General features: G+C 39.9%; 1 protein-coding gene across 2 annotated transcripts; it reads right to left on the bottom strand.

The window, feature by feature from the left end:
• Positions 1-1,440: 1,440 nt before the first annotated feature.
• On the bottom strand, positions 1,441-26,949 carry LOC146439652 (uncharacterized). 2 transcript variants are annotated; one of them, XM_085055647.1, is made up of 15 exons: positions 26,673-26,949; positions 26,312-26,538; positions 23,085-23,204; positions 22,012-22,131; positions 20,804-20,923; positions 16,261-16,383; positions 15,143-15,225; positions 13,789-13,914; positions 12,927-12,972; positions 11,652-11,785; positions 7,408-7,536; positions 5,711-5,825; positions 4,683-4,817; positions 3,338-3,463; positions 1,441-2,423 (listed from the first exon to the last, which is right to left on the bottom strand). In XM_085055647.1, the coding sequence occupies exons 2-15, from the start codon at positions 26,535-26,537 to the stop codon at positions 2,302-2,304; spliced, it is 1,725 nt and encodes a 574-aa protein (XP_084911773.1). In that variant the 5' UTR covers position 26,538; positions 26,673-26,949; the 3' UTR covers positions 1,441-2,301. The 2 variants fall into 2 exon arrangements, with proteins under 2 accessions (XP_084911773.1, XP_084911772.1); XM_085055646.1 differs by having other exon boundaries at positions 26,312-26,949.
• Positions 26,950-27,421: the final 472 nt, after the last annotated feature.

Genomic DNA, 27,421 nt, shown 5'->3' with positions numbered 1-27,421 from the left:
ATGGTATGGGAGGAAGGCCAACTCCTCTGCCCACTATTGCAATTGGTTGTGTTGTTTGAGGTAGAAGTAGCAGGTGTAGAAGGTGCAGGCAGCTGTTCTGAGGGTACAGAGCAGTAACCTTTGCAAGCAGAGAGCTGTGTGCTTTGGGAAGGCTCAGCTCCATGCTCACAACTCCACAGCACAACAGTGATGCTCACAGGGATGATGCTTAGTGAGTTATTTCAGTACATGACAACTGCTGCATTGCTCACCATTAGCTCTGCTTGCTTCATGGCTTTTATCTCCTCATTCCTGATGGAGAATGCTTTGATATTTTCTTTCTTGCTAAGACATTGAAATAATGTTTGTGATTAAATACCTAATAATACAGATGCAAGACACATTCTGATATCAGTACTTAATATTGCGCTGTTTTTATTTTTGGAAACTGATCTAAAATCATCCACAGAGGTGGCTTTGAGCTTGAAGCTTGAGACTTTTGGATTTTGTTCCTAGGCGTGTCATTCAGTCAGCCCTCCGTTTCACTAAGTCCACCTGCCCAAAGCTGAGCGCATGGTTTGTCACAAGATTTCAAAACAAAATTCCTGTCACACATGAATACTGAATATGTCATATTGCTTTATCTGAAATTTCTGTCTAGCTTGTGCTTTTAATAGGCCTTTTTACTGCACTGAGTAGGGCTTTGGTTGTTTTTACACAGTTTTGGTTTTGGTTTGGTTTTTTTTTTTGCGGGGTGGGGGGGGTGTTTTGTTTTGTTTTTTCCCAAATAGTACTGTTGGAAAGCACTTGCTTATCTTAAAAGGAATCATTATAAAAAATGCCTTTCCAAAGCACTAAAATTAGACCCAGAGACTTGAGCCACAATAAAATGGAACACTGAGCTCTTAATTGACAGAATAATTTTTTAAAACTATTTTTTAAATCTCACTTTTATTCCATGTTTGTGTCCAGTAGCAGCTTTAAAGCTCTACATGCACGTAAGAGTTATAACACAATCAGAAGCATCTCAGAAGACAGTGTGCTGCTTTTTGCTGGGGTAGAGTTAGTTTTCTTCACAGTAGCTTGAAGGGGGCTGTGTTTTGGATTTGTGCTGAACACAAGGTTGGTAACACAGAGATGTTTCAGTTACTGCTCAGCAGTGCTTGCACAGAGTCTGCCTCTCACACCACCCCACCAGCCTGGGGTTGCACAAGAAGCTGGGAGGGGACACAGCTGAGACAGGTGATCCCAGCTGACCCAAGGGACATTACACACCTCACATTGCCATGCTCAGCATATAAAGCTGGGGGAAGGAGAAGGAAGGGGGGGATGTTTGGAGTTACAGTGTGTGTCTTCCCAAGTAACCATTACACATGATGGAACATGGCTTTCCTGGAGATGGCTAAATGTGCCTGTCTGTGGGAAGTATATATGTAAGAAAATGAGTTGAATTTAAACACATTTATTTATTTAAACTACCTTTATTGTTCTTTAACTCCTTTTAAAATGAAGTATCAATATCAAAATATAACAAAAATTCCTAATTTTGCCAAATATTTCACTCTTCCCTTGTTGCAAGTAGCTTTGGAAATAATTTAGCATTTGCAGAACAGAGTTCTGTGCCTAAACACATCTCACCCGAATCATTTGTGGTTCCTGCTGTGTTCTGGACTTGCCCTGTGCAACATTTCCTTGCCTTAATGTGCCTTTGCTCTTCTGCTGGAAAGTAGTGCCTATAGTGTGGACAAGGACCAGCTGTAAGGCTTGACCCATTCTTGTTCCTTACAAATTTTTTGCACTTTCTGAATTGTCCCTCAGCAGTTATTTTCTGTAGTAACCTGTTCATAGTTTTTCACCTTTATAGTACGGGTTGATTCAATTCTTTTCTAAAGTTCCCGTAGTGTGTTCTGAAATACAGGATATGGAACAGAAACAGAATAAAGATGAAAGCAGAGTCACCTGCATACTTCAGAGATGCCTCTTCAGTGGAATCAGCCTGTTGCATGAGTAACACCTCATTAATACAGTGCTGGTTTTTCTGAAGGGGGAGTGAGGAAACCAAAAACAAACCATGGAAGGTTAACCAAGCATAACAGGTGTTTTTCAACATAGCTGTGTCCTCAAGCACACTTAAGCAGCCAGCCAAATGGTCCAAGGAATTGTGTTTTGACCTGTTCCAATTCTTGTTATCAGGACATCTCTCTTGGATGACGAAACTGTAAGTAGCAGGAAAATTACAGAAACCAATTGAAAAGAGTTGTTTCCTCTGGAAGTTCAGGCTCTTGGATCTGGTGAGTTTTCAGAAGACATTTGGTTTAAATATTAACTGTCTTCATGGCACATAGCTGCCCTAAGGAGCTCTTGAGTTTCTTCTGTTTGTTGACGGACTTGCTCAAGGAGTTTGGCCAGTTGGCTTTTTCTGAATGCTAATGAAAATTCTGGATCTGAAGAGAAATAACAAGTGTTAAGCAACTGCTGTTTCCCCCTGTGTTCTAATGTAGACACACAGAAAGCTCATTTTTCAGGTTAGATACAGTTGATTGATGGTTCTTACTACAGCATATAGGGAAGGTAGAACAATAATCTTCTAGCACACAAAGCAGATACAAATTCAGTTTTCATCCCTACAACCATTCAAGATTGCTGCTAAATTCTCATGATGCAGATGCATAAATCTCAGTTGCCAAATTCAGCCTTATGCAGCAGCTGCATATGAAGACATAGCAGGGTTTTGACTCTGGCTCTACATACATAAAGATATGTGCTATATACAGTTATTACAACATTAGAACTCTCGTCAGTACTCAACTTTTACCCAAAGACAAGAAGATTAATCAAAACCAGAAAAATAATAGGGAATGGACTTTAAAGTATAAAGATGATGTGAGACTTTCCAGCCTTAGTATCAGCTAATCAAGCAATGCCCTTATTCACTTGTCCTATCAAAATAAATTAAAATCACATTTGAAAAATGTGCCAAGCTTTCTCATATTGGATAAAAGCATCTATACCTGAAGTCCTGTTTCCCTGCTGATCAGAAAGCCTTTAGTTTTAAAGCAAACAAAAATCCTCCCACCTTTATCAGGAGATCCTCTTAAAGAGCTGCTTTAAAACAGGTGAGGTTTAAAACAGCTACCCTTGAGATTATTCTGTTTCCTTAAGTGAGCAGAGCTAGTCCCGGGAGGAGTTTGCATTGTCAGTGGTTGGACTTGATCATCTTAGAGGTCGTTTCAATCCCTAATGATTCTGTGATCTCTTTTACAAAGCAGTGTTTCTGTAACTTTTTTTTGTTTGCTGCTGATGGATGCAGGCAGCCTTGGCAGTGCCCTGGGGGCCCAGCCCAGCAGCAAGGACATACCTGCCCGTAGTCTGCAGAATGTGGAGATGCCCAGCTGCTGAAAGCGGACCTCCTGGTGGGTAAGAAAATTCTTGAGGTAGGCTTGAATCTCTCCAATGTGATACTTCCACAAAAGCATCATTTTTTCTGCATAAATGGGAGAACCACTGGAGATCAATAAAGCCTTTAAAACGCTTCGAAAACGGATTTTTTAAACAACATTTTAAAGATCAATAATGAGTCATCCACCTTCAGCTAAAACCAACATTGCTTCAAAGACTGGCAAGGGACTTCCTTGTACTACAGCTTCTGACAATAGTGCTGATACTTTAGGTAGATTAAAAGCTGAGGGGGCTGCTGTGCTGGGAATGTGTTCCCTGTGCAAGGGCCCTGCTGATTCACAGACTGGTTGGCCTGTTATGCAAACCTATCCACGAGGTGATTATGCTGTTGAACTCTGTTCACTACCTGAGAGTCTGCTCTGTTGCAAATCCTCAATGCTAGAAATGAAACATTTGCATTTTCCCTTACTCACTACAGATTTCAGGGTTTTTTATGTCTAAGGTCTAAAATCTGACCATGCCTTTCTAGAGAATATGGCAAGAATCATCTGAACACCTTTTCCTTGCAAATCTTAAAGGCTCTCAGCTGTATGGGACAAGTATATTAAGCATAAAGCTGTTAGTTTTCTACAGGTAAAATAATGCTCCTTTTATTCTCTCTCATTGAAACTTAAAAAAATTTGGCTTAAAAAATTCTTAAAAGCTACTTTATTTTACTGCTCCTGCTAATTTAGTCTAGAATTGTAAAAGCAGGATTTGGTTCCGCAAGAGCTTTTCTCTTGCTGATCAGAGAGCAAAGTTAATTAAAAATTTTGGAACTCAACTTCTCCTATCTGTGGGGAATGCCATCACATTTTTCATACTGAGAAAGAAGGTCAAACAGAAGGATGTAACCTTGTTTGAAGCGACCTCGTCTGAAACATGTTCTCATCTCTCCCATGGTGAGGAGCATCTTAATGGTCTCCCACCTTCCTACTTGAGTTGTTTGCAAGGACCTCAGAATTGGCTATGGACCAGCCCTGCAGAATGGCAGTGCTTGAAAAAGGCAACAAACGTGAATCAGACCTTTATCTGTGGTCCATTTAATCCTTAGACTTTCTCATGCACAAACGACTGTTTTATTTGAAAGATGACTGTAGGTACTTTTACTCTAAAAAATTTGTAGAGACAGGTGGGGTGGGGGGTGATATAAGAATATTAAAGATTTTTCAGTTTATGACAGTTAAGTCCTTTGGGTAAAGGCTAATTTCACTCAAGACAGCCATAAACCTGTTTCAAAAAATAGTTAATCCTGTGTGAGTTACCATGGCCAATCATGTGCTGGATGATGGAGGCAGCATGAAAGGATGGCTCAGGATGTTCCAGTTGGCCAGCCAGTCTCACCAAGCACTTTGTCAAAGGTTCATCCATCCACTGGACCATGTGTAACATGGCTCCTTCTGGAAGGCAGAGAGGTTAGAGGGTAGTCTGTAAACAGGAACTCCAGTGTCAAAGAAACAAAGGTGAGAGGTCTGCCAGGAACCATACTGCTGAAATAGGGAATCCTTAATGCAACTGGAGAAGCAAAATAAGTGCTGAACTTCATTAACAGGTCTGTTTAGGTTGCAAAAAAGGGTCCTGTTCTGAGGTTATGCTCTCAGTAAGGTAAGGCCATGGATTTGATTCATATTTTGTTAGCTTTATGTTCTGCACGAATGAATCACATTATATGCAAGATCCACTCTTGGCCTATTGGGCTCAGTCTGTCCCACAGCTGCTGGGCACTGCATGCAAAATTAAATGTGATGTGTTGCCAGCTGCATGGCCATTACACCAGATACAAGAGATGACTTTGTCTGACAGGCAGTATCCAATGTGGGGGCATGTTCAGGAAATTTGCACTCATCCTTTTGGCCATGAAGAGTGCTGTACCTTTCATGAGTGCCAATTTGGTATCTCTGATAAAATCCATGTGCAAAACATTTAAAGATAAAGAGTTACTTTGTATTTTAGTAATTTTTTTAATATTAGTTTCTGCTATGGCAAAATTTTTTCAGCCTGAGAAACTGGGGAATGTTACAAACAGTAGACAGGCCATGTTAAGCAGTAAAGTTCAGCACAAAAAAATCTGGAGTTAAAAATTTTAAGCAGCTGAACACAAGTGCAGACAATGCAGCCCATGTGTCCTGCCAGCGAACTGGATTTTGTTCTTGCAGCTTACAACTAAACTCAGAATGAATTTAAAGGGAAAGACTTGGGCTGTATGTCCAGCTGTGCTCCATCTCCCATTAGAGTTAATAAAGGACATGTGCACTTCTCTGAATAAGCTGTTTGTGGTGAGTTGCTGTCCTACCTTGCTTTGCTAGCTCAGCAAGGCAGGATGTCACGTAATGAAGGGAGTCTTCTTGAGTGTCAGTTGAAAGCATGGTCTGGAGGAGACCTTCGACACATCGGCTCTCAGTGATTCTCTGCCACAAGAGAGAGATTCATGTTTAGGGTTTAGTGGTGTCTGGGGGCTTTAGAAGTACTCCTACAGTACTGAGGGTTAAACCATCAACAATGGAAATGTCTCCTCCCAGATCTACCACAACTAGCTGACAACACCTTGGATTGTTCAGAGATCACTTGTACTGAGATATGCACTTTATAGACCGAGTTGAAAACAGATAGACTTAGCCTGCACTGACCTGGACTAAAAGCACATGAGATCAAGAAATGAGTTCTGAATGAGTCGTCTGGAGGTGATTGGTTCAACTAGTGAAGTTGAATCACAGTCATCAGTCATTTCCCAAAAATCTGCTAGCAGCTCCATAAGTGAGCTCAGGTGTCTATCAACAAAAGGGAGTATCTTTTTGTGTGTTCACTCAGTTTATGCTGCAGTTTTTTAACTTGCTGCTTAGTGGTTCAAGGTGGATTTGAGACTGCTGCCTTTCAAGCTCCCACACTCTGTGTCCTGCTGGCATAAAAACAACACTGTTTCTTCCTCTTGTGCCAACAACTCTTAAGTGTTTTAGGAAGCATTCCTTAGAATTGACTCTGGAAACTTGGCACTCTCACTCATGTCTGTGTATTCACTTATGAAGTGAGAGCTAGATACTCTCTATATTAAAAAGTTTTATGAAGGTGAAGCGGCTCCCAGCTGATAACAGAATAAAGTCACAGAATTTAAGTACTTCAAAGGAATGCCCATATTTGTCAAACTTTAAAAGGATGGTCCATTTTTATTCCCACTGTGGGCCTTGAGTTGGAGGGAATCTAGTTCCCTGTAAAACTTTATTTTACAGCTATTAGAAATTTATATAATTCTTATCTTAGTGAAAAAAACCATACTTTTCCTTCTGTCTGGTTTAGGTCTCTGGAACTATTGGTAATTGGATCATGAATAAAGAGGAAGAAAAAAAGAACTGAGTCTTGCAAAGTGTGTACTAGGAAGTGGGACAAAGCAGAAATGAGGATTTCAGTGAGGTTTTCTCCTCGATATTGATTGGTACTGGTGGTACTGTTTGATCAAGGTACTATTAAAAGGCAAGGAGAAAGGAAGTGCATCTGTGCATATGGATTTCAAATCAAAGTCAACAAGAGAGGTCTTTATAGCATTTTGGCACGACTGATATCTTGCCAAAGAGGCAAAATGTACATCAACAACTAGGGCTCTATTTCACAACGAAGGGCAGCTGAAGCATGAGAGCCAGGAAATAAAGATTCAGTTCACAGCAGACCTCAGATTCTCCTGGATGGTTCCTTTAATTAGTATGAAATGTCCTTGGTAGAAGAACTTTTTATACCTATGATGCAGTCAAATTAGGTAACCACATCACTTGTAGCAAAAATTAGATGTTTCTTATTTTAATTAGCTTTTTTGTATTGGGAAAATATTAATAAAACTACCTTTCATTATTGTCTTTTTACTCATACATGCAATTTTGTGTAAAGCATATAGCAAATTGGCTTTTGTTTAATTACCCACAGATTTTTTTTTAATGCTGATTTGACATAAACACAACAGCAACCTTACAGGGTATAGTTCAGTGACAAACATTGGGCACCTACCTGTCTGTTTTTGGAAAGGCTCAGGTTTTTGATGATACAAGCAGTATGTCCGACAATCACAGGGTCTGTTTTATGTGCTGCCAGTAACATCCCCAGGCTCTGCAGTAGCTCAGCACATGCCAGAGTGTCCTGAGAAGAGCAACCAGTATCTCAATTGGACATGGACAACACAATGAGACTTCGCAGTGAGCTATGGAGAGATAGAACTTAGCTCTGCCAGAAGAGCATTAGTTTGCTTATTTAAACCAAGGATGGGGCTGGGTCCAGTGCTGCTTCTCTCAAATATGGGCTGACTGGCCCTGATTAGAGACCACTTGCTGTGGAAGGCTGGAGTCTTTAAGGTCCTATAGTTTATTTTTGTTTCCATTAAATGCCTTACTGAGGTCATTGGTAGTCAGGGGAAGGATGGGTAATCCTGACTGGAAGAAGTGGTGGTCAGGATAAGTATGAAAGGCAGAAGTACACGATGAAGCAGCAGCAGCACTGTGTCCTTGAGTACCTCAGCAATTTACCTGGCTACAATAATGGGTTGTATGTTCAGATCAGTATGTGATCAGGCACCTCTTTAGTAAATATGTTCTGAACAGCATCTTCTTTACACACGTTTCTTTGCTGTCTGATGATATTTTAGAGGTACTTTACTGTGTATCTCTCTCTGAATGTAGTCTTCCTCCAATTTCCATTAATATTAATTGAATCACAGGATGGCCTGGGTTGGAAGAGACCTTAAACATCATCTAGTTCCAACCCCTCTGCTATGGATAGGAACAGCTTCCACTAGACCAGGTGGTTCAGAGCACCATCTAACCTGGCCTAAACACTTCCAGGGATGGGGCACGCACAACTTCTCTGGGCAACCTGATCCAGTGCCTCACCACCCTCACAGTAAGGAATTTTTTCCTAATATCAAATCTAAAGCTACTCTCTCTCAGTTTGAAGCCATTACCTCTTTCCTGTAGTATCAGATCTGAGTCTGGATTACTGCACAGGTAGTTACCTCAATAACAATATGGATTAAAAGTGCACTGCCACGTGTAAGAGAAACCTGATCTCAAAAGGCTTTGGGTTAGGCCTACAGTTAAATGCAAAAGATGAAATGTCAGGATCACTAAAGCAGTGTTGAAAGGTAGATGTCTTTAAAAGTTATTTTTACTTGAATCTTTCTTTTACTTAGGTTAAATTGCAAAAGTGTATCTTATTTTCTTTTAATATCAGCTGACATCTTCACTTAGTTCGTTTTAAGTACTGTCACAACCAGCAATCCTAAAATAAAACAAGAAAATAAATGGAAAGGGCAGTGCTATGCCTAAACACAGGGCATTTAAATAATCCTATATGCAGACATGACAGTAAATTTTCCTTAGTCTTGTTTTTCTTTCTCTTAAAAGGAAGAAATAATAAAGTTTTGGACAATCCAATTATATTACCATTGATGACTGTTTTCTATGCTTTTTAACCAAATGTCCTCTTTTCTACGTAATCCCATCAACTATGATATTTGTATTTTACTTGCTACAGCCTGAGAGGAGGAAATTTTCTATGGACTATAAAGGAACTTTCTAATATATAATGACTTCCCTGCCAAGCTCTTTAGTTTATTTAGGACCTACGTTAGCAAGTGACAGTACTTGAATTTTGCTGAACTTCTTTTTTTGGCTGGAATATGGCTGAGATCCAGATTTTGTTTTCTGGCTCAATCCTGCACGGTGCAAGAGAATCACAAGAAAACTGTGAGTAAAAATAGATTGAGTGGTTCAGATGGATATTGATCTAACTTCTCCCAAGACTAGAATGTTAAAAAAAAAAAGGCAAGGAAAAGCATTCCAGCAGCAAGGTTGCTTACAGTTGCAATGTTGCAGTCGCACTCCTTACACAGGGATTTCTTGAAAAGGTAAATATTATTCCCTGTTTAACAGTTAGCAAAATGGGACGGCAAAGTTATTTTTTACCTGGAGTGGAGAGTCAGTGGTACCATCTGGAACAGACAGACCTCTGTCATCCTGACTTCCAAGTCTTTTGCTCCAAGGAATTTGATTTAAAAGACTGTTTACTCACAAAGCCTGATTCTTTAGTGTTTCAGGGTTGGGCTTTCCTTGGGAAAACTGAATAAAATTCCCCCTGCAAGAGGGAAGTTTTCCAGCTCTTGCTGGGAATCCCTGTCAACAGCCTGACCAGGATATTGCAAAAAAGGGGCTGAAGCAGGGATAGGAGCTCCTGTGAAGCATTCCTGGGGGTTTGCTTCATGGTAACGAAAGGGCAGACAGATTCTGCCCCATTGTATCCTGGGCAGTATTTGTAATAATTCAAGCATCACTTGACTTGGTTGTAAAGGTTAGCTTTGTTCAGTGGCTTGTTTTCCAACAGTTGTTCCCATGGAGAAGTCCCTCTTTCACCCATGGACAATTCAGCCTGAGTTAGAGAAAGAATCCTTGAAAAGACTTGAAAAACAGGCCAGAAAAGGCATGGAGATGGGGAGGCAGGATATGAATACGGAGAGGTCAGCCTCTTCTCAGAGTGCCCAGGGCTCGCTCGCACAAAGCAGCAACATTCGGTAGTCAGGGACAGCCGTGTTTGCTCACTAAAACAAATTTGGAGATGTAGATACTTCTCACTGGAGAATAAAGCCTCGAGGATGATGCTTTGCTTTCCAGCCTCCTGCTGCTGACCCTTTTTCCCTTATGAAGGATGTGCTGTTTCACCACTGGTGAAACAAGTCTGAGCTCCCAGTGCCTTTGTTCCCACTGACGCTGACCACAACTCTTTGTGGCCAGGGGTTTGAAACACTGGTTTCAAACAAGTTTCAGGACCAGGGAGTAAAGGATTTGTGGGTACTCTTTGGTGAGAGAACAAAAAATGTAAATGGTGTTTGGAGACAAGAAAAGGAAAATTGAGTGAGGACCATGTTCCAGCATAATGCGTCATACTGAGTAACATATTTACTGTGCAAATGGCCTCCAACTAACAATGCATTTCAATTGTAAGCCTGTTGATAGCAAATTGTATGAGGCAGTTTGATGAGCAGTGAGGATGTTCGGTGCTCAAGGCACAGTGTTTGCAGCCACTGTGCCTTGAGTGGCTCTGTGCTCTGGTCACTGTTTCCCAGGCATTGAGCTCACCCACCTTCTCAATCATGCCCCAGAGGTAGGGGAGGTGCAATTTTGGTTTGTGTACAGGCAACTGAACTTTAATACACAGGGCTTTCCACACCCAGATTATATTTCCAATCAGGCTGAATGTATTTCAGGCACAACAAGCACTTAAGACTACCTGTAGGTACTCAGATCCTGTCACTATGGATTGAAGCAACGTGGCAGGAAAGGTTCTCACATATTTTTGCTCTTTGTACCCAACCTCTGACTATCTTCAAACATTATTAGCTTAAAATGCTTATCAAAAACCTTTTACATCTATGTTCTTAAGAAGTCTTTAATTACTGTAAAGAAAAAATACATTTAAAAATAACAGTAATTTCTCAGTATTTGCTATAGTTTATTTCTAGTCTGACTTCTTCATTATTTTCTAGTGTTGCATTGTTAATGGGGGTGTTCACCCTGAACATGGGCAAAATAATCATTCTATAACTTAGGATATGAGAATACACAGTCCTAGTGAATGTCTTAATGAATTAGCAAAGGATAGAAAAGATTTCAAATTCTAGTAGTCCTCCTTGTTGTTTTGATCCTAATTCAATATATTTTAATATTTTTCCAATTTACTTTTGAATAAAGCTGTCCATATATGGAAGTAATGTATATTTGCCCTTTATTTTGCACTGATGCACTTTAAATGAGTGCTCTAAATTAGCTTCTCTGCTTATTAGTGTGTGGCTGAGCTCTGTAGCCAAGAAATAACTTCCCTGGTTGCCCCCATGGTGGCAGTCTCTCACGGTGCTGTGTATGTCCTCCCCCTTGTACACCCATCTGGGGACAGAGAGGACTAGAGGGTGCTGCAGGGTGTGCAAGGCAGTATCCACATATCCCAGGAATCTCCCATCTCCCCCTCTACTCTCTCATTGATCTCTCTTGGATCTCACTCAGCACAACAGATGGCTCCTCAGGTAGCTAGTGAAAGCACTGATGCAGTAGCCAAAGCCTTGTTATTTTGGATGGGAGAGAAAAGGGTTGGGCAGTCTCCCAGAGTCTACTGGTCATTCTCAAAAATGCATTTCATAGGCAGTTTTGCCGTAACAGGTGGTGCCCAGAACTACACTACCCGCTCTGTTTTTGGGAGAAGACCTCCCTTACCTGGTTGGGTGGGTGCTGGGAGAGTATCCAGAGCAGAGCAATGGAGGCACGACGCACATCCTCACTGCCAGAGGCCAGGAGAGAGCACAGCTTGGGCAGGACGTTCTCAGCAACCATCTCAGCCTGGATGTCTGCTGGTGTGGGAACACAGCTGAGGTCAGGAAGGTTCAGAGCACTGCAGAGAGGCATTCAGGCATTGACTCAAACAGTTGATTGTGCCTCAGTGAGCAAACTAGAGGGGACCTCCTCATCTCCAAGGGATGGGGCAATGCCAGCTGTTCAGTTATAAAAATAAACCCTCATTTGGTCTGGCTTTTTTGCTGAGGGACTAATACAAGCTTGATGGCAGAATGTAGGTTTGGACACCCTCAGTCTGTGTCCAAACCTCAGAAAGAATGAGGATAATTTTCTGATACCATCATTGGCATAAGGCCAGATAAGAAGGTGGCATCTTCTGCTGCACAAACAGAAAGACGGCCCAAGCACCATCTATCCCTCAGAGTTATGGTTAGCCAGGAGACATCAGCCATCCCACTGAGTTGTTATAGCCCATTTGCCCCTGCAACCTCACTGAGTGCACTAAAAGGCAATGCCAGAGCAGCCAGCAGACGGAGAGGCAGATCTAACAAGTCAAGCCAGCCAGGGGGGTTTCAAACATACTAAAGAGCAGCACAGCACTTCCTTCACTCTCAGCTCCTCTAATTGTGATTGCTTGAAAATTGGGCACCTCTGCATTTTCTAGATGAATAACTCTACCCTGGAGTCTGAGGCTTTAGCACTGAGTGTGCCAGTCCTCTGCCATCCTCTGCTGAATATGTCATCGAAATGAATCTTGGACATTTAATATGATAGAATTTTTAAGAGGATGACAAATGCTTGGGAGAAAATTATATTTAATGATAGACAGAATCATGCCTTGGAGAAGACAGGTCCCCACTCAATAAGCAATTTCAGGAGACACTCTGTCCTAATTGGGTTTAATGCTTAGGAAACATGGAAGGGAGGAAAACTGAGCAACTCACTAAGTCTCTGTGCATAAGAACACCTCTGCTGCCTTTCTCACTTTCTCCGATACTCCCCTTGCTACCTGGGAGCTCTAACACAGATTTAGTTGGGATATGCACTGCACCTTCCTCTTCCCTTAACATCCAGTTAAAATGTAGAAAAGAGGGTGTCTCTTTGCTTTTAATAGGAAAGGTTCCCAGCCCACTGTGCTCACTCTGAAAGGCAGAGAGAGAAATAGTGTAGTTTCTTTATCTCCAAGACATTGCTTACCACTGGTAGCCAAATTTCTTAGGCAAACACATGCCTGGCTTGAAACCTGCTTGTGCCAAAGAGGGAAAAAAAAAAGAAAAAAAAAAAGGAATGAGAGAGAAGAGGAAAAAGAGCAGTTTCAGTAATGCATGTTCTTGCCTATTGCACACAAAATAAACATGACAACACCAGCAAGCTATTACATTATCTTCAAGAATAAATTTTGGCACATGTTTTTTTGTCAAAGTTTTGATGACTTTTTTTCAGCCTCCTAATATCAGTCATCCTATTGCTGATGAAGTATGTGGTTCAAATGTTGCCTTTATTTTAGAATGTCTGATAAGTTATAGGAAAATGAGGGGAGAGAAATTGTCCCATTTACTTTGCCTTTTTTCACCTCCTTTCTACACAGAATTTCAAGTTCCATCCTGAACTGTGGTTTCTTGAAGTTTCTTTGATGTGGCTTCCAACAAAGCAAAATTTTCAAGATGCTATTCCTTGAAGCAATACAGTAAAATTTCTAGATAAAGCAGCTTCTTCCAGAAAAAGTAGCATAATAGATGTATCAGACTCCTTCTGTCACAGACACAATGATGAAAGACAAAGCCTGGACAGGGCACTTCACACATGTTGTTTCAAGTTGATAGCATACAGACCATCCTAGTCTAAAGGAAGTGTCCAAGGCCTGTAGAACGACTTTAACAATTTCCCTTTGCTTTCTTCATGTATTTTCTAATTTAGGTGTCTTTTCTCATGGGAAAGATGCTGCACAGGTACCTGTACAGTAGATGAACAGAATGATGCGAGTCTGAAATTGGAAATGCACATTTCTAGCTCTACTTGGATGCTAAATCTTTCCACAAAGTGAAAGCTACAGCTTTACCTTGTCCACGGAAGAGGACAGGAGAGAGATCAGTGTCCGTAGCAGGAATCTGTCACTGGGTCTCAGCAAGGCTTTGTGGTGCTGAACATTGGCTGCCACATTGCTTAGCGCAGCACAGCTGTAAAACTGCAAAGAACCAAGCAAAAATGTAGAGAGTGAGGAGGTCAGAGTGGTGACGTTGAAGAGAATACAAATAAGTTGGAGAAATGCTCAGATATAAAACTGATGAAAATAACGTGCTTTTTCACTTAAGGGTATTTATGGGGTAGACACAACTTGCTGTAGCTATTACAGCAATCCTCTTGGGGCATGTGGTAGAAACTCATTAGACCCTGGCTGTTTGGGAATGTGCTGTGCTGCTGCAATGGCATTACTGCTGGCATCTAAGTTAGGTCATTGTATCTACTGCATGTTTACATTGATTTACTCGATCTGCATGTAGCTATTGCCCTAGCATGACAAGAGATCATTTCCAAAGGATCTAAACATTAACGCTAGGGAGGATTACACATATAAGAGTATCTATTACTAGGAAGGTATAATTAGAAGAAACAGGTTTAGCTACAGAGATGGAAGTTTTAAAGTGAATCTCAGAGAAATCCAGTAATATTCAATTTGCAGAAAGCAATTCCAGAGGGTCCACCCCTTCAGACATTTTAAAAAAATCTGTATAGACATAATTAAACTGGTGGAGAAAACAATTCTGTGCTACTCAAAGGACTGAATGAACAAACTAACAGAATGTAAGGCTCACAACTCTGATTCATAGTTCATTAATCAGCATACTTTTGCACTAAGATGAGCTCTCTGCTGAGTGTGCAGAATCCCAAAGAGGTGTCTGTGATAGGCATAAAATAGAAAGATTTACAGATATTTACAATAACGAGAAAAAGATCTTTGCAAGTTATGTCTTCTCAGAACACTTAGTAAAATTGCTTAGAGTGAAAGATCAAAGTTAAGATTAAAAAAAAAATTAAAACCAAATAATAAACCAAACCAAACAAACAAAAAACCCAAAACCCCAAAACCCAGAGGAAGAGATCTATCTGCAATTAGTCTGATGATCTGAAGGACACAGGAAGGCAGCCACATAACAACTCTGTGCATGCATTAATGTGTGCTGGCAGATAAAGTTTTGAGTCATATACTTTTTCCTGTGGAGTTAGACAAATTGAGTCTTTTAATATACTTTATCTGAGTGAGCTGGCTTTCACCAAGATGTTCTCTCATGTTTCTCCACTTCACTAGGGAAACCTTTCCTCCTCTCCCCCTTTTCATTTCTGCATACTGCGGTTTGTACTCTCCTTATAGTCACAATGTTACTGTTTCAAAAGCTGACCTATTTTAGTCATACCTGTACTTCTGAGTCAGGAGATTCCAGCAGCAAGGCAAGAACTGGTAGGGCTCCTTCTTTGCATAGGACTTGTTGGATTTTCTCTGCCATCAAAAAAAGAGAAAAAAAAAGTGTCTTCCCCCTTCTGTCCCTGTCATCTGGAGGCTCCTTTCCAAAGGGATGTGCATAGTCCTTGGGTTCTAGAGAGTGCTAATGTTGTCCAAATATATGCCAGTCAGTGTGACTGGAGAGTGCATAATTTAGTTTGTGTAATGCAGCAGTATGCAGATACTTTAGCAAAATGACTAGCAGGATGTGTGACTAACCTTTTGATGGTTTTATGCTAAAAACTGCTCTGAGAATCTGAATTGCTCTAGAAGCTGAAAAGCCTCAGTTACAATCTTCACTGTGACTTTGGTGTTTCAAAACATATATTGAAAATATTCTGAATAATAATTCTGAAATGTAATAGCCAACTACGTAAGTTCTTTCCAACTGTTTCCTTGCACAGTAAAGAATTCAGAGATGTTACTCATGACTTTATCATTTAGCTCTGTGGAATAATGGTATTATCTTGGTAGGTGAGATTTAATGCTGGTTTATTTCAGAGTTAATTATGGTAGTCTACATGTAATTGCAAAGGACCAAGTACTGGTTTTGATACAGCTGTTGGCAGATATTCCAGGAGCCTTTAATGTCTGACCCATGATAGTTACACTTTGCATATTCCAGCATTGAGTTAGTCAGAAGAAGTAAAAAGTTCCTAAAGCTCAGCTTTGTTGGATAAGCTCTGGGATTTCTTTAAAGTATACCAAACGTGCTTCTAACTTTTTAGGCCAAGTTATTTCTTTAACAAATATTTGGGGTTTTTTCCTATTTATTTGAGTGATTATTTAAGTATCCATACATTAGCCCCTTGGAGTTGAAAAACAAGTCTTTCTGTTTTGCTGTGAGGCAAAAAAGGGCTTATATCAGCTAAACTTAAATCGTCAAGCTGTGACACCAACATGAATGCCTTATGCAGAGGAAATAACTTGTTGCTTAGATAAGCTTTTATTCTTGCCTTAACCCGTCTGGATTATTTTTCTGTTGGTGAGTTTTCTTTCAGCAATTTAGGTAAACCATTAGTCCAAAATTACCTGATTGTGTGAGGTTCAGAATAGCACCAACTGCATTTTGTTGGACTCTGGGATCATAGGACTTGGCAAGGGACACTAGGGGTGTAACTCCTCCAGCAGCACCAATAGCCTCTTGGTTGGACTCTGAGGAAAAGAATCAGAGGAAGAAAGAAATACTTACTGCCATCTTACTGTGAGCCACAAGCAGGACAACTGGCAGGACTAATTCTTTGCTGTCCCCTTCTCTGATTTCTCTGCATGCTCAAAGGAAACTGTTAAAAACTCTGCAAGCTTCACAGGAAAGAAACCAACTCATGACTCCTGGATTAGCCATAAATCTCAGCTGGTTCAATACTTTTGATTTGTGACTAGGATAATTAAAATATCCTTAAATCCCCTTTAACAGGTTAACCAAGTGTCATACTTGCTTCATACCCTTGGTATGTCTGATCAAGCAATTCACAGTGTGATAACCAAGAACTACATCATTAATGGCAGGTAAGGTTTATTAATTTAATAGGGCATATTCAGGGCCAATTTCTCTCTTTGAATGTCCCTATGTTACTCACTTGACAGCAATAAACAATGCAGAGGTTTCTAAAGACAGAATTTGATTTAAACATTGGAATTTGAAAAGATGCTCCTTCTCAGAAGTGGTGGTGATTTCTTGCATAGCAATGTATTAAGTTGTACAGTTGTATTCAACATCCTGGCATACAAGGAGACCTCAAAAAAGATTTGCAGAATCCCCTAAGACATTTAGATGAAAAGCTGGTGGAAAAAAGAGAAACTATAATACCTAATGGTGTAAAATTAACAATATTTATAGACAGTTTAAACAATGGCAAGTCTCTGGAAGTTTGCTGAGAGAAACATGAAGCAGACAGAGCAAAAAAATAAATAAAGGTATTTGGATGAGATCAAGTCTTCAGGTGCTAACTAACTTAGAGAGTTATGAAAACAAAACTGTTAGTTTTATGCCTGGAGCCTATCTAGTAGGGAACTGACATACACAGATTATCCAGGATATTTATTCTAGTACAGTTCAGATAGTATCAGCTTAATATCTCAGGGCAAGTAATTTTCTGTCTTCCAATGAGTATACACTCAAATAAGTAACTTTTATTCTGGAAAAAAAAATTAAGAAAAATAATTGTTCTGGGAAGAGTAATGTATTTAAATACAAGTATTTAAATACATGGTTTTTCATGTGGGGAACTATTATTCTGGTGAAATATTCTGGTCCCCTTTGTAGATAAACCTTTCTCTAATCTAATCTGCCTACATACTGTTCTTTCATTTCCCTCCGTAGAAGCAGAAAGTCTTTTGTACAGCTCCAACTGATAGAAACCAGTCTGGTGTGATGTAAACCACTCAGCTGAGTAAAATAGAGAGGTAAAATGATTAAGAATTCAGATATCACTGCTTCCTTTATTCTTGTACACAATACACTCCATGAATGTTTGTGAATGTGGAAAAGAACCTTACAGTTGAGAAAAGGAATTATGAACATTTGGACAAAACCTGAGCAAATGCTTTCTTCTCTCTGATACTGTGGTTGAATATTTATTTGTTTTGCCAGTTTATGATGACAGTCTGGATGGGGAAATCTATCTCACAAAGATGTGTAACTGTATTACCATCTCTGTAAAAGATGTGGCAGGCCAGATCATGTTTCTCTCCTGGACCACCTGTTTATCTTAAATAATGCAGTCCCTCCACTGATGCCACTGCAACCACTGATGACCCTTGGAATGCTTCTATAAGGAAACCATGTGTTTAGATGCTACTCTGAAGTGGGGAAATCAACAACATCTACTCAAGCTGTGTTTGAGTAACTCACTAATTTATAAACCCTTTCTTTCCACCCTCTGACATTTGTGTGCTTAAAAATTCCCGTCAGAACAACTTTGAATGTGCTTTACACTCAGTGCATCCTTCCTGTTTTAGCTTAAAGCAGATGTTTAGGCCCCCATAAACTCTGAAGCTGTGAACATTTAGTTCTCTTCTGAAGTACTCTGAGTTCTTATCCCAGAACTGATTACTTTCACTCACTGATTGAAAAGCTGCAGATAATTACAAATATGCATGTGTCCTTTTGCTGTGTGGACAAATGCTGGTGCTGGAACAAACTAACCTCCAAATCATTTTCATCTGAATGGGTTGGTTTGCTCTTCTTATTTTTGGCTCCCTATTGCAGCAAGGAGACAACCCAGCTTACATGTGACCTGCAGTAACACTGCCAGTTTCACTCTGCACATAGCCTTGCATGCTTGTTGCAGCAGAATTAAGACCATTCTTAGATGCAGAATCTTAGTCTCCTTAAAACCATCTAAGGATCTTCCTAATTTGGTTGTGCTTCCATATTTACCTTTTTTGCATACATGGCTTTCTTGAAGGATATGACTGAACACTTTTCTCAAGCAGACACTTAAAAATATCAGTCTGTGAGTTAAAATTAAAATAAACCCTGGAGAATTGTCTCTTACTTTAGTCTCATTGCCATGGTAGCTAAATATAGTCTGAAAAATAAATAAATGGATCCAGCCATTTAAATCTTGGTTAAACTGGGAGAGAGATCCTCAACACTGATCAAATTCCAGGCAGCAACCCAGCCTATGCACTTGCAGGACTGCCTACCTCTGTGTTCAGCTTTGAAAGCTCCTTGAGTGCTTAATTTGGAGTACTCGCGCTCAGAAGGGCATTGGCACTTAAGGTAGTGTGCAAAGGCATTAGAAGACCACAGGGAATGAAGGTGAACTGGATCTGGGGTAGCTGAGAGTTCCCTATATTCCAGGTTGAAGACATCTAAAAGGGCAGGAATGTCTTCAGGACTAAGTAACATCGTTAGGTCTCCAAACAAGTCACTTTCGCTGATGACAGTTTAAAACAGATGAAGGGACATCTCTCTGTAAATCTTCAGGGGCTTAACTTCACTGACCCTACACAAGGAAAGTCCCTCTAGTGCCTGGTACCTAAAATCTTAGTGACGCCATGCCTAACTGAGACATTTACATGAGGCAATTCACATTCCACACCAAGTAACATAATATGTAGAATTTTTAACGTGACCATAATAATATACAACCCTTAAAAATAACCTCTTAAGGGAAAAGTGTTTAAAATCCTGAAAATAAAACAAAAAGGTTGGATAAAATGCAAATCAGCAATTTCATGTGGTCGCGTCTCGCAATATAAATACTTAAAGGAGAAATTAACACCTCCATCTGCATCTCTCAGCATTCTGGGATATCAAACTGGAACTTCCTGTGCTGGAGAGGGAAGCTGGCAGACTAAATACTACAGGGAGGGAAATAAATGGTATTCATGGCTTTTATACAGACTTGTACGTCATTTGTACTGTAGAATTACGAGCTGGCACAAGGTAGAATAAGACAGACTAATGTGATAACCTTTCTTTTGGTAACTGTGGCTGAATTTACCTGTCTGGATACCAGGAAAATACTAACATCATTATATGAAATATGCATAATTAAGCAGAAGTTGGTGACAAATGCAAGTAGTACATGATGGGTAACAAACTGACTGAAAGCAAGCTGACAGTTTTGCTGAATGAGAGTGAATGACCACCTGGGAAATTCCTACAAATGCAATTCCATGAGGGCTAGTCTGTATCTGTTTTTGACCAGAAGGTTAATACAAAGGTGCAAATGTAGAACTGTCATTGCAGTGGAGGACTGGAATATTTTACAAATAACAGACAAGTTAGGAGACTGAAGCAATGGAAACAGAATGAAACCTGCACAAAATGCAGGGATGTGCACTTGGAAACATTTTTAGTAGACCCTTGATAACTCGGTGTCTGTGGGAAATACCAGCAGAGAAGGAGCAAGACTAAGTAATTAAATCAGCTGTAGAAAGATATCACCATGGTACAATCACCAAATCTGCAAGCATTACCATAAGATGTACCACGAAACATATTTCCTTTTGTGCCACAATAAAAGACACAGGTGAGACCCCAGCTGAAATACTGCACATTTCTGGTGACTTCTCATTCAGAAGAGATTAATCCAAAATGGAACTCCTGCAGCATTTATCTATATCTTGGGACTGTAACCATGCCTGAGGCCTGTGGTATCACCATACAGCACATGCAAATGCTATGTTCCATTCCTGGAACATACCATTTACACCCAGAAGGACTCTGAAAATGAATGGAGAGCCTCACTTACCAGAGGAGTCTTAAAAGAGCTTGGCTTTCTCAGTCTAGTAAAATGAAGGAGACTCATCAGCATAAACATCAGAGAGACAGAACTACTGAAGCAAAAGCCAATGCAGATATTAAGATAAGCTGGTCATGAATACATTTAGGATGAAAATCAGAAAAAGGTTTGTAATCATAAGAGAATGAAGGCCAGGAACACTGAGAAAAATAACTGGAATGTCAAGAGGTTGAATTTATGATGTGGGAATACCAAAACTTGCTGCTGCATCTTATGACTCTTAAACCAATTCCAAATATCTTGTTTCATCTTAAAATATAATGGAAGAGTTGAATGAATTCACTGCAGAAGATAAAGGCAAAGAACAGCACACTCACCTGAAACAGCTAAAGTCATGATGCAGGCACAGGAATTACACTGGACAGTGGGATCCTCTGACTCAAGCAGATCCAGAATCGGCTCAAGTAAACCCATTTGGACAACTAATTCTTTGTCAACTATTTATAAATTCAAGAAAAAATAATATGGACAAACAAAAAAGTAAACAGTTAATGATTTTGTGGAAAGATACATCAGCCATTGACTGCTTTGGAGATCTACATTATGATCATACAAAATAGACCTAAGATGGAAACAGCTTGAAAGCCACCCACAGTCCCTACCTTGGTTTGCTTGATTCTTCTTCAGACTCATGAAAGAGTCTAAGAGATGTTTAGAGGTTCTAGGCCAGAAGGTCCCAAATAAGGTCAATTTTAGAAAGAGCAACTGCAGCTTTCCAATAGGTTCACAGTTTACTCAGCACTCCCCTCACCCTTTCTTTTTCTTCTGAGTTCTACCCTTTAGATATTATTTTTTCTTTGTAAATTGTGACACAATATTATTTGCAGCAAAACCCTTTTAAAAAAAGCACAGAAAAAGGCCATTTTTGCTGAAGACTGACCCTGTTTTCTGCTTTTATGGGATTGCAGGATGGAATACTTGTTGTGGCCTGGGTGCCACGGAGTGCAGTAGTAGACACAACAAGGACTCCATTGAGGAGGTGTGGTGTGTTCATGCCCTGTCTATCAACACAAATTTTATCTATCAACACAGTCTTCTGCATCTCCCAGATTCTATCTCAAACCTATTTTCCCCCTTTAGTTACAGAAGCAAGTGAATTCTGCTGAGCATTTAAACTTTTCTTTTTCTCTGCAAGCAATTTAAGATTAAGGTCCAGTTCATAAATAACTAGAAAATGTGCACTGTCTTGTAGTTAGAGCTTATTTCTAAGAACTGTATCTGTTGGTTGAAACTGTTGGGCTGTAGATCCAAGAATGAGAACAGAATTCCCACACTGGTCTGGGAATAATTTATAAGCCTTTTCACACAGATCCAAGACCTCTTGCCACATGATATAATCCAGCTGGAGGGATCTGATATATCTTAGTGCCACCAGAAGCTGTGTAACTTGCAGTCAGAAACAGACTCATACTTGTCCTATCAGGAACACAAAATAGGAATCTGGATTTGTGCAGACTCCTTCTGTCTGAGTCTGGCTGAAGAGGTATTTCTTCACCAGAAGAGAGATGTGCTGTTAATTACTCACTATTTCCTTCCAGCAGGAAGTTGACAAGGGACAAGGAAGACATCTGCTGCACCTCCAGGTCAGCAGAACGTAGTAAGGCATAGAAGGATTCCAGATGCTCCACAGGCAGGGGGATGTTCACTGCATGAATGAAAGGAAATATTCATGAGTCCCACTGTTCACCACAGTCACATTTTTCCCTCAATGGACTTAAGCCTCAGATGCTCCCATAGACAGGCTGAATAATACTCACCTTCACTGATATTCCACTGCTACTTTGCAAACTGGGCAAGTTTTCTGAAAAGGTTTTGAATAATCAAGGACTTCAAAAACATCATGGGAAGGGAAGCAACATGCCTCACTACCAAACAAGTCATTCTGCCTCACAGCAGGTCCTTGTGTTGTGGCTACCTGCACTTTTTATCCAGCAAAAAATACATGGGAAGTATTCTGTCACGCCAAGTGACAGAATATTGTCTTTGAAGTATATTTAAAATAAACAAATAGATAAATAAATTGCAACCTACTTGTTGCTAGTAGTTTTACCTTTTTGTGGAATCTAAACTCTTGCTGGTATTTTATTTGGGATATCTATGCCGACTCCAAACCATTAACAAATTACCTCAAGAGTCAAGTGCTCCCACAGAATAGTTGGAACAAAGAAGAATGTTTTCTTCATAAATTTTCACTACAATCTGGCTTCCAGACCTTTGTCCTCTTTCAAAAACTATATAAAACGTTAACTGGTTACTATGTCCATTTCTGTTCATCATATTTTGACTGTGCTGCTTTCAGGAGATTCAGTATACACTGACTAAATATTTTGCATGCTGCTGAGCTTTACAGAAGTATAACAATTTCATAAATAAAAGTCTTTTATGATCATGAGAGATATTCCTTATAGCAAAACCAGAATTGACTCTGCCTGCATGGCAATGACAGGATTTCTATCTTCCTAGACAAACAACACAGCAGGAAAGCAAAAAAAAACCAAAAAAAACTTTGCTTAATGAATCAAAAGGAGTTTCACAGTTTTAAACAATACTTTTATTTATAATTACATTAAAATTTTCTAATGCAGTGAGAGAACTTACTGCGCTGACTCATATGCAAGTAATAGAGGGCAGCCGACTGCTGTAAACCTGGGTTTTCTGAAAAGGATAAGGTCCTCAAGGTTTCCAGAAGGTCCTTTCCAAGGGGAGACATTTCAAAATCTAAAGATGTACAATGAAAGCAGAGGCTCAATTACATCTGAAAAGGGTTAGTTTACAAAATGAAATTAAAATTTACAGCCAGCCAAATACATAAGGATTTTTGTACTGCAACAACTCCATAAAGCCCATCTATCTTTACTCATATTTCCATGAGCAGAAGCAATAGATGAATTGGGAATAACCTGTCCTTGGTAAAGCCTCTTGTAAAGCTCACAAAGCTAGTGACTGGAAACAAGAAAAATTACAACCTTTAGATGTTTTTATGCTATCTAATATAAATGTAGGTATTCTCATTCTTTCTAAAAATCTTTATCTTTTATCTTATCTTTTATCTTTATCTTATCACAAAAGATCTTTGTTAAAATATATCAATTAAACATGGTGTTCTTAGTTATGAACTATAGAAAGTATATTTCTAATTTACTATATCTGAAGTTCACTGTATTTCCTATCCTGGGTATTGAAATAAAGGATTTAAGGGAACTGCAACATGGACTGCAAAGGGGCTTGCCCCAGGCTCAAATTTCTAGCATGAGTCTACCTGTTCTCGAGTATTATAGCTCCCCTATGAATAAACCAGATGTTCAACAACAGTCATCGAGCAACAGCAGTCATGCATGGCTTCTGTAAGTCACTGTATAATAATAATAATAATATATATAATAATATAATATATGTATAACAATAAAATGTGGAATGGAACAGCAGAGAGGAAAATGAAAGGGACATTGAACCAATGAACAGAGTTGAAAAAGTAATGTAGCATAGATTGAATGGTGGAGTACACTATTATAAGATATATTTTCGGGCAATAGATCCAAGCTGTGCATTAATGATGGAAATACCCCTATGAAAAACATCTAGCTACTTTACCTCCCACGAGACAAAAAAAAGTGAGGGATATAAGGGGCATGAGCTTTCATGCCTCAGTGCAAAATACAGCCAATATTTCAAGCCATTAGAAGCTGCTAGCATGTCAAGACTAGCAAACTCCTACCTTCAGGATTAGGTAAGTGAGCTTCACAGACTGCTTCATATAAAGATCAATTTTGTTTAATAATTAGTACTACACACAAAGGAAAGGACTTGCCTGTGTGTGCAAGGTTTAAGAGAAAAAACCCAAAAATCCCTTAATGTGGTTTAATTCTGCTCCTTTCACTATTTGAACCTGAATCTGACTATCGGATTCTTCCACATATCTGTGGTTTTGTTTGGGAGAGTGATAAAGCTGAAACCACCCAAAATCTTCACTTGCTTAAAATATCAAAATTTGCCACCCTAGCTAAGTGATGAGTGTGATGATCAACCATGAAGTCTCTCCTTGCACCCAAATTGTCCAAACGCTGTCTTCTTGCTTATTATATTTTGTTCAGAACTGAGGATAGGCTTGCTTTCTGTTGGAATAAAATACACAGGTGAGTGTTAAAGTAAGAGGGATGTACCTTGGTTCTCTTTGTGAGGCTTCCCTGCCTCCATTTATCTTGGCAGTACGATCTGGCCACTCAGGGAATTAACCTAGGTTCTGCATCCCAGGTGCTGTATGTGTCCTGTCATGGACAGTGGGACCTCCCTGAAAGCCCTCATTGCCATCTGTGTACTGCTGTCAGAGAAGCTCTACATTTCCTGTTGCTGTATCCCAACTCCAGACTTTTGAAGATCGAGAGAGGATCTCAGAGAGGAAAGGATTTCTCAAGGAAACATCCACTTAGTCTTTTCAGGAAGCACCAGTGGGTGCTGCAAGGGGCCATTTTGGCCTTCTGTTCATTACACCTCATCCATCAACTGAGCTGGGATGCTGCCAACACACTTTCTTATAGAGTCAGGAGCATTCTAGCTTTTGGAAGAAAAAGTTCAGCCCGGGAAGATCTCCACTGCATAACAAGCTGTCTCTGTTCTGGATATAAACGTCACGATTTAACCAGTGCTAAAGATGCAACAATCAGCGAACCTTATAAGCAGCACAGGACCCACCACCTTCACTGGATAATGACACCAGCTAAGGCTAATTCACACGTGTTCCCACGTGTGAAAAATCATAGCAATTTTTCCAAAGGTTGTTCCATGACAGATCATTTCAAACAGCATTAACTGTGTCACATCAAGGAAAAAAGTCTCTCCTGGTTCCCCTCACAAGATTGTTTCATGTTCCCAAAATGGCAAATAAAGAAATAGTAGTTCCACACCCTTCACACAAATGAAAGGAGAAGACTATGCAATTTTGTGTAGCAGCTTTAGCCCAAAAGGTGCTAAACCTAAAGCAATATACCAAATTAGTTGTGAGACAAAGCAAAACCAAACAAGCAATGACACCTTATCTTTGAGATGAGAACTGTTTTTCGATTGGACAACCAGCAAAATACACTCATACAAGATGACTGCAGGAGTGAAATAGCAAAATAAATTTTCCTATCGGTATTGCATCCTAGGACAAGACAAAGAGGACATCACAAAGAGAAAAACAGGGGAATTAGGCAGATAACCTGTAAAGCAAAGGAGATAGATGAAGCATTATGGATCTTTGATTCAAGCAGAATCCCATTACTGTGATTAAGCCTGATGTTTGCACAAAAGCACAGCTGCCTGGAATCCTGAGAGCTCAATGATACTTGTCCCAGGGTGACTTTGATATTTCCCATGTATAGCCCAGACAATCCTAGCACAAGTGCAACTGTTCAGCTAACACAGAGTTGCACAACTGTGCACATCACACTGTGATCTGCCTGCTCACAGCTCAGCAATCAAGTAGCATCCAGTCTTAGCAAAGCCCATGTGCAGCTGTGTGAGTTCCTTTTGACTGACTTCAAAAAAGTAACTTCAATTACGAGAAGGACTCCCTTTTATGAAACACATTTACATGGTTATATATTAACTGTGGCGGCAGAGCAAGAAAGTGACTGACCATTTCTACCTAGATCCAGCTGTTGCACCACCTGAGCCCTTGGTGTCCTGTACACAAAAAAAATGCTCTGCAGCTCTGGCCTTTCCAACATCATCACCCAGCTGTTCAACACCATGCCAGAGCAGATCAGCTAACAATCTGCTTTCAACCCACAGTATCAATCTCCTTGCTCTTTCACAATCCTTTAGAAAAAGACAAGTCCTCTTACCTGTTTCAATATGCTGCAGAAACTCCTGTGCTGTCACCCTCTCATGAGGCTGTAGGATGGGCTTGTACAGCTGTCTGGCTTTAGAGCTGTTTTGTTTTAAGCAGAAGCATTTGCTTATCAGAGTTAAGCATTCCTTGATGCCTTGCACCAAGTCAGAGGACATCCTTTGAACAAAGCCTATGAAGTCCCGCAGGAGCTGCATGCATCGTCCACACAGCTGACCCATTCTTGTTCCAACAGCAGCACAAAGCAAGAATAAAAGGAAGAAGATGGAAAGTAAAGTTTCTTTTCAATTTGTCCACTTTTCACACGAGCTTGCCTCCTCACTGTTTGCTCTGTCTTACAAATGTTAACACCACACCATGTGCAGCTGCTTCTGTGTCGAAAAGGCTACATTTCATAAGGCTGGTTTCTGCAGATCTCCCAGAGTTCATAAATTATAATTTAAAAGCAGTGGACTGGAGACACACTCAAACACCTTCCCTTTGCTTTAAGAAAAATAAAATAATGACCTAAACACATTTTGTGGAGAACAAAAAGAGTTTAGGTCATGGAGCATCCACCAAAACCTTCATGAGGCTGGAATGGAGTGGAAATGCAACCCCAGTTTTCGTAAGGCAGCTTTCCACATCAAAGGGAGGCACCACCTTGTCTGCATGTATACAAGATGCACCTACCAATCAGAGAGAGGAAGATTTAAAAAAAAAAAAAAAAAAAAAGCAAAAAAAAAAAGGCAACTGAACAGGTTTTTCCAGTTTTTCCGAAGCACAGACCAGAACAAAGGAGCTGTTGGACAAACAACTCATAACTCAGTCACCTGAGACTCAGATTTGCAAATCAGCAATAATAGAAACCTGGAAAAAAAAAAAAAAAAGACAGTGGCCAAAAGAATTTAGCACTGTTTTCCTCCTGTCAAGCAAGTCCTGCAGAATGGGCTGGATAAGCTAGCAATGGGAGCATGCAAAACTTATCTGCAGTTTTCATGCAGAAAAAGGTAGTATGTAAAAGGAAAATTATCAGTTCTTCTTTTGCTTAATTTACCAGTCTGTTGCATGTGCCCACCCTTGGCTGAACAGTTTTACAAAAGACACTGGTTTAATTAATGTAGCA

Source organism: Lichenostomus cassidix, chromosome 3, assembly GCF_008360975.1.
Source record: "Lichenostomus cassidix isolate B80296 chromosome 3, HeHo_3.0, whole genome shotgun sequence".
NCBI classification, from domain to species: Eukaryota; Metazoa; Chordata; class Aves; order Passeriformes; family Meliphagidae; genus Lichenostomus; species Lichenostomus cassidix.
This window is presented reverse-complemented; position numbering and strand designations above follow the sequence as displayed.

Bases quoted from the DNA above. Each gene is read 5' to 3' on its own strand.
- LOC146439652 (XM_085055646.1), bottom strand. From the start codon at position 26,537: ATGGGTCAGCTGTGTGGACGATGCATGCAGCTCCTGCGGGACTTCATA. The intron at 16,384-20,803 runs GTGAGTGTGCTG...TCTTTTCCTCAG, and splicing joins CATGACTTTAGCTGTTTCAG to AGTCCAACCAAGAGGCTATT. The intron at 3,464-4,682 runs GTAACTCACACA...CCATTTATGCAG, and splicing joins CCAGCACATGATTGGCCATG to AAAAAATGATGCTTTTGTGG.